The 8117-nt window shown below is 36.0% G+C and overlaps 1 protein-coding gene across 1 annotated transcript; it reads left to right on the top strand.

The window, feature by feature from the left end:
- The first annotated feature begins 1356 nt into the window (after positions 1–1356).
- Positions 1357–4720, top strand: LOC126824363 (transcriptional regulator ATRX homolog). Its single transcript, XM_050553574.2, has 3 exons — positions 1357–1424; positions 1940–2073; positions 2635–4720. Exon 3 carries the CDS (start codon positions 3422–3424, stop codon positions 4718–4720), a length of 1299 nt encoding a protein of 432 aa, XP_050409531.2. The 5' UTR covers positions 1357–1424; positions 1940–2073; positions 2635–3421.
- The last annotated feature ends 3397 nt before the right edge of the window (positions 4721–8117 follow it).

The following is an 8117-nucleotide window of genomic DNA, read 5'->3' as shown; positions in this document are numbered from 1 at the left end:
AAGCAATAAAAAGCTTTACATGACTGCATATGACCCAACTATGTGCTTGTAAATATTGTAATCAGCGTTCACTAGTATATAGGGAACACAATCAAGAAAGATTACACTGCCTGTAAAAGTGTGCGAGTATAGATAACATAGTTTACAATCTCTTAAATTTACAAGATTCTATAGAAATGAAATTAAATGTGGGTTAACGTCTTACTGTTCTGCACCGACAGGACTAATGAAGACGGAGATTCTAGAGAAACCAGTTTATAGTTGTTATTATCAAAAACAATTATTTGTTTTCATTTTTTCTTATATACAGAATAACCGAAATCGATCATTTTACGGCATTAGCGGTAGCAACAGAATTATTATTAATGTCATCAGAACTGGTTGTTAAAATTTCTTATAGTGATTTCACTTCACTTTATAATAAACAGGTAATAATATATCCATTAAAACAGATGAAAAAGGTACATGTTTTTTTTTTAAAGTTAAATCAATCTTGCTTGTTTGATAAGTATGACTTACACGTCTTCGTATCATGCACATTCTAAGAGTTTGGTATAACTCTTTATCGGCACACATTTAAGTGTGGGTGTATTATGTCGTAACACATGTCAGTCTGTCTGTCTGTCCATCCGACAAAAATTGGCTAGTTAACGCAGTAGGGGCTACAGTTTTTAAGGGATTTATCTTTCTTGATAAAGCGATAGAGGCCTTAGTTTTGAACGTTTGTTTTTCTCCAAACTTGTTTTGAATAGTGGAGGTCTTAAGAGAACGAACCCTATTGATATCCATAATTTTTGTAAACCTTGTTAACGGTTAACAATGCAGTTCCTTATTAAATTTGATCAACATCAAAGTTTTCCTTTCGGGAAAATGGCTGATGTGAGGGCCTATTGTCACCGCGACATTACTTAATTAAATCTTAAGTTTGAATGCTATACAACTGCCATCTTTTTGTCGCTGTAAACAAGATGTATTTAGAGGATGCACATTATAGACAAATGATATTTAGACTCTAATCAAGTTTATGGTGGCTCCAGGAGCTCCAGTCAATTCGACGAGGCTTACAAAAACGTCTAGTGAGTGAACATAGCTTTATCCTAAACCCTTATCTTATTCTGTATTGAAATTGAACCATATGTTAGTCCCGAAATGACCTAGTTTGTGTCGAGTGAACGTTAAATCCCATTTATCTCTCTCTTTTATTCTGTATTGTCTAAAGAGCCTTTTTGTGCGTGCTTCAATTATTCGAATTTTTAGTATCAGTATTCAATAGAGTACCATGCACTCTGGTAATTTTTCAGATCGCACATAGTGTAGATGTATTATTAACACATTTTAACAAGCTGTCTCTGATGATATCAAATGATATTTCTTCTAAAACAACACCACAAAGCAAATATCAAACAATATTATTCTACATAAAGGTAGGTATATAGGTATATCATTAGGATAGGTGTGTGTGTGCGTCTCGACGTATGTGGTTGTGTGGGTGGGGGGAGGTAAGGGAGGTGCTAGTGCACCCCACAGTAAATACCGTAATATCTGACGTGTTTAAATTTACACTCGGACATGATGCTGGCGGAAAGGTGGAAAATCATTTCCATTAAAATAGTCCTCACGTGGTGAGACCTGTCTGCGGTCAAGTAAACAAAAAATATCCAAGAGGCTAGAATTAGTTCGATGTTCGATATTGACAGAAAACCATGGCTGTAGGCTATGCATTTAATGGCAACAAACGTAATAAGAAATATTGGTTGCATATATTATAGCTGAATCACGTATAATATTGGAGAATATTGTACAGCGGGGCATACCAACTCAAATACATTTCAGCTATGTACTGTATACCAGTATATCTGACAGTTAAAATGATTTTTGCGCAAATCACGTTCGTTAACTCTAATAGCCACCATTTAAAGCCGCCGTTATCTATCAACAGGTTGCTGAATTATGTCTTGCTTTCAACGATTATCAGACTTGTCAAGCAGTACTCTTTGGTCTTCATTCACCTCAAGTGTATATACTAGATAACGACTGGTGGTATCTAAACCAGAAATCACCGAAGGAATATAAGTAAGTTAATATGAAAGACAACTAAGACAATGATGTTTTTATTTTCTTTATTTATTCATTTATTTATTTAATTTGGGATTCTCTGACAAGATAAAAGAAGAGTGTTTTGGGGTTTATTTGGTATTTATGTTTCGTTTTTACTTTGGGTCTTTTACAGAAAGATCTAAGGTTATAACATTGACATTAAAAAGGGTCCTTAAATCTATGACAATTTACATGATCAGGTAAAATTGATATATTATGTAGTTTCAAGTAGAGATAGATAGAAATGGGGTTTAACGTTCACTCAACACAAACTATGTCATTTCGGGACTAACATATGTTTCAATTTAATTTCAATAATTCGCTTGCGCCTAGGGTTCTTTAGCAGTGGAAGGAAAACGGAGGACCCTGAGAAAACTCACGATGGTGGACAGGCGACACTGGGGAATCGAAACCACACAACTTGACTTAATAACAGACCTTATAATGCAACGTGCATGCGTTAGCCCCCCCCCCCCCCAGTTTCAAGTATATTAGTAATGAAACACAAAGGATGGGCATCTTTTGTTTATATTTCAGAAAACTCAGTGAGATATCTAAACTTGTCTTAGAAGAGAAATGTTATATTCAACACCATATAGAACAGAAAAAAGGTAAAACCAGATTACCTATACTTCATCATTTAATTCTTCACCTATGGGGCATACGTCCTGAAGCAAATAGATTTCAGAGAGCAGCGAATGCGAAGACGACCAAATTAAAGAGGTCGGGGACGAAATTACAGCAACTTAAACTATCGTTGTCTTCATCTCTTTTGAAGATTAAAACAAGCGCAGGAAAAGTCTCCAATATTCGCCTCGATAAAGAAAATTCATCTGCTAGCACAGGTCTTCAGATTGCCGATCGTCGAGCCTCTGGCGTTCCTGTATCTCCAGAGCCGAAAGAAGAAACTTCTTTAGATCAAACTATTAAAGAACAGACTGAAGTAGCTAATGACTTTTCTAATACAATTCTACAAGAGGCGATAAACATTGTAACCTCAGGGAACTGCGACACTAGATTAAATTTAGAACTTGTTAAAAGTTATGATGTCGTTAAAGAGGACGTTAAGTCCACGAAACAATCGTTACCGGGTAACGAAAGTAAAATTTCAACGCAAGATACATCGGTGACAAATCAAGAAAACAAGAAAGACAAAAAACGAAAATTTTTTTCGCGAAAAAAATCTAAAACGGAAGATGAGCAGCAGAAAGTTTCAAAGTTACAAGAAAAACAAACGAAGGGCCAGGGAGTGAAGAAAAAGGCGACAGATAAGGAAAAAAATAAAACGGAAAACAAACAGAAGGTTTTAAAGTTAAAACAAAAGATGCTAAAGATAGAAAGGAAAGAATCGATAGATAAGCATACCCAAACCGATGATGAAAAAATAACCGGAATGAATGAATCGAAAGAGACGATCGAAACCATCCCGACAGCTAGCGCCAAGGAATTGAAATCAAAAGAGAAGCTGCAGAAAAAGAAGAAATCGAAGCGGGAAATTAAGAACTCGCCAGATGAAGATAGTATAAGTATTCCAGATGGAATTGCTAGACCAAGGAGCTGGGGAGAACTGCCGATGACAGAGGAAGTAAACGTCCAGAAGACGCCAACCACAAGTATTCCTACCATAAACTCGAGAGGCAAACTACAAATAGAAGAATCTATAGACGATGAAGCCTCACCTGAAAAACGCCAGTCATTGACGCCCACGCTAGAAATCAAAGAATCTATAGAAGATGAAAACGATTCACAATATTATACAACGCGCCATAAATCAATCTCCATCGATGACGGTTCAAGACGAAAATCGCTTTTTGAAGAATCGGCTGATGATGAAAAGATGATTGAACAAAGAGAGGCAAAGATGGAGGACGCGATAGAAGAGAAAGTTAAGGAGGTTCGCCGGGGTTCAATATTCGATGATAGTTACTTAGATACTGATCCAGCTGTATCAGAGGTTCCAGTGTCTAAATCGAAAGATACCCATAGACCATCATTACTGCAATCCGGTGACGGTTCAAGAAGAAAATCGCTTTTTGAAGAATCGGCTGATGATGAAAAGATGATTGAACAAAGAGAGGCAAAGTTGGAGGACGCGATAGAAGAGAAAGTTAAGGAGGTTCGCCGGGGTTCAATATTCGATGATAGTTACTTAGATACTGATCCAGCGGTACCAGAGGTTCCAGTGTCTAAACCGAAAGATACCCGTGGACCATCATTACTGCAATCCCTCTTCAACCGTGCCAAAAAACAGAAACCCAAAGTCTCACATGAAAAACGCCAGTCATTGATCGGTAAATCCGAGCTCAGTGTATGTTCTTGCTTAAGCGAAGTGTATTCAGAAGATATTCAGAAAAAAGAAAGAAATGTAAGCTTTGGTGGAGTGGATCATAAGTCATTTACGTTGTTGGGCAAGTCTAATAATGAAAATACGAATTCTAGCGGTTCTAATAAAACAGCCCACACTTGTGAACATTGTGGGGGTTCCTGTATTTATTATACTGATCCATTTCATGAGATTTTAAATTGTCAGGTTTTGGCAATTACATACATGAATTCTAATTCTAGTCGAATTCCTCTTAGAAGATTAATACAAGACAAAATAAATCAAACTATAAAACATTAAATCTATGTTTTCTCTTTGTAACCTAAGATATGTTGCATTAAAGATAGGGTTGTCGAATATGGTGACCTTAAAGTTGAAATATTATATTATTTATTTCAAGCTCTATAGTAGAATTAACATAATTAAAAATATTACCCCATTTTTCAAAAAGTTATCGGTAAATTAGCAAAACGGCTCAGTGAGTCGATGTCGACAGAACCGCCACTTATTTTCCCGGCACCACTTCATTCAAATATATTATAGCGGTCATCCTAATCTTCAAGATATCCTCTATGTAAAACTTATATCTACCAATATCCCAGTGTTTAAACCACTTAGTATTTCAATCCTGATGTCTAAACCTATATTACATCGACAAATATATAGCTCTTAGGGATGGGCGTTGGAATAAGAGTGAAAACAATTGTTCCGACGTGCTTTTACAGCTAACAACGCCAACTACTGCCTCCGTTGCAAATTGTAAACACAGCTGGAAAACAGGGGCAGCTTAACCTTGGGGTCCTAAACTAGACAACAATTGGCGGCGTTTGGGTAAGGTGGGGGTGGGGGTCGTTGAATTAAGAATCAAGGCTTAGGGCCCAGTGCGGCACAAAGCCAACAGAAAAATTTGAAAAAAATAGATTCGATTTGGTGCAATTATATTATGGACGAGTTAAGTAAGAATAAATGATCTCACATTTTCTGACAAACTGGTGACACTATAAACAAAATGTTCAAGCTAAAGTAAAAATTCCCACGGGGCCCTTTTGGGTGTAAAAGGGACTCTATCGAATGCAATAGCCAAGAATTAAAATGGTCTTCCCGATTGTGGACTTCAGATAATGAGCGTCATACTTTCAAAACTGAATTAGAATCTCTGTCATCCAATTTAGATATGCAAAAATAGAAGAAATTACATTTTTATTTAAATTAAATTTAGTTCAGTGACGTTCGGTGCCCCAAAAACGATCTCATGTCAGAAAAGTACTCCATTTACCCTAGTCTGGCTTATTAAAACACTGATCTACGTTCATACCAGCTTTCGTGACGAAACTAAAAGGAATAATTTTAAATTTAAAAAAAAGCAATTGTAATTAAACTCTTAGACTGGATGCAGTCCCCTGTACGCCACTGACAATATTACTCCATTTCTTTTAACACCGGATGCGTGTTGTATATATAATTGATTCAATCTTTTGATGGCTTAAAGATACATTGTCCCGACAGTATTTATCGGGTGGTTATTTCCAATAAAAGTATGGCAAATTTGATATATATATGGAAAGTACAGACACCCAATCATACTTTAAAAAAATACTGGATTACCCGAAACACACCCATGGGGCAAGCACTGGTAAAAAATGTCAGGGTATCACCAACTGGCAACCTAACTGTGGTCTGCCATGGCAGCTTATTGTATGCTAGCTTGACTGCGGAGCGGTTGTTATTTCTTGATCACATGGTTAGGCATACTCCTTGCAGAGCTAATTCCACTTAACACTGCTGCAATGGAAGCAAATTTCTGTTCCAAATTATGACTCGTCAATAGTCCGATTAACAACCAATACCTAACTGTGTAACAATATCATTACGCTTTAAACAGAGCCTTTATACAGAGCTCCAAATTGGACCAAATATGTTTACATAACGTTACGTCATGACTCATGATTTTATTACGCCCAATTAACCAGTGCATAGCAGAATATTGTAGAAAAAGTAATTGCTTGACAAACGAGGCTATTAAAACGGTTACAATGTAAACAAAACTGTTTGGAGACAACAATACTTTCACCGGTTTTAATACCTTAAATCACTGTCCAAAGTTTTAAGGAAGACCCCAGATTAAACGAAGGGTTCTCATGTTGCTGTGCTTGGGATAGATTTTGATTGAACTGGAAGAATAGACTCTATCTCTCTCTCTCTCTCTCTCTCTCTCAAGAGCTCAAGTATCAGAAGCCAATCCAGCAATGGCCAGAGGGGGATTTCTCGGGCCATTGCTTCAGGAATATGCTGATTTGTAGGCGAATGGTTTATTTCAAAGCATGTTTTGTTAAATAGATTACAATTACAAGTAATAACCAAATGCCAACAGTAGGCTGAATTAAAATTTCGAATAGGTTTAATAGATAAGCCTCTTGAGCAGTCATTGATAATGAGTTGATTAGGTGAATACCATCATATTGTTCTCATCAATTATTTTTCGATTTTATATTAACTTACAGTATCCATATTTTTCAGTAACATATATATATACATATATCAAGCTTCGTAGAAGTTCAATTGCCTTATCTTATATAAAGCTTTGCTCGACAGGTTAGAACACAAGTAATATGACATTATCTTAATACATAGTTGCCAATATATTACATAAATTGTTCTAAAAGCTCAGAAGATACAATTACTTCCTTTATAATGTAAAAACCTAAAAAAAAAATGTTTGTATTAATATAGTTTTAAAGAGCTCGTTTATTGGTTCCTGGTCAGCACGGTTATCTTTCTTTTCTAACATCTCTATGTCGGAAAATTTAGTTGAGAAATCATAGCTACGCCACTGACACCAACCCAACTATAATGTGCCAACGGATATAAGAATCGACAATGCCGTGGTTCATTTCTCGGACCAATCACTAGAAAAAGTCCACAACAATTCCTGAAAAAAAAACATCCTGAAAACTTGCAAAACATTGTTAGTTCCTACGCTAGGCAAGAATTTGGGAATTGGCTTTTTACATCCACGTCTCTCCCACCCATTTTGAAAAATCCTTTATCCGCTTTAGCTCTATTGCATGGTACGGTTTCTTAGGCCTATTATCTCTATCTACATGTATAGTATTGCCTTCCCACAATAAATTAAGCGATATTGAAATTAAAAGAAAGTCAAAAATGCTTTCTTTTCATGTATATGTATTTCGAAAGATAACAATCTTCAGATTCCAATCAGGCAAGGAACAATAGATAACAAAATCTGACTAGATTTAAGTAGTAAACAGAACACGTTTAAATCAACTACTGACTTACAATATGTACCATAAAAAGATTTACGCGAGTTTTCTTATCTTAGATTTTGAAGGACATTTGAAAGCGAGACATGGACGACGAACAATAAGAAACCTTGTCGGTAAGATTAAATCTAAATTATCACTTCAACGGTTGTTAGTTTCAAGAAAAACTAAGTTAACCAAACGGTCAGGGGTTTTCTCCTTGCGATGTTGATTTTTTCTTCGGGTCATTGTATAAGTACTTACAAAAGAATCACAATATATATCAGCGGTCAAACGAATAAGGTACCATTTAACCTGGCCCATAAACATTAGGGATACCGCATGAAATAAACTTGAAATGAACAGGTACATCTCATTTAGTGTAAAACAGTTTGCCAGAACAGTTTTCCTCTGCATAACAATTAAACTCTACTGAG

This window comes from Patella vulgata, chromosome 6 (genome assembly GCF_932274485.2).
Source record: "Patella vulgata chromosome 6, xgPatVulg1.2, whole genome shotgun sequence".
NCBI classification, from domain to species: Eukaryota; Metazoa; Mollusca; class Gastropoda; family Patellidae; genus Patella; species Patella vulgata.
This window is presented reverse-complemented; position numbering and strand designations above follow the sequence as displayed.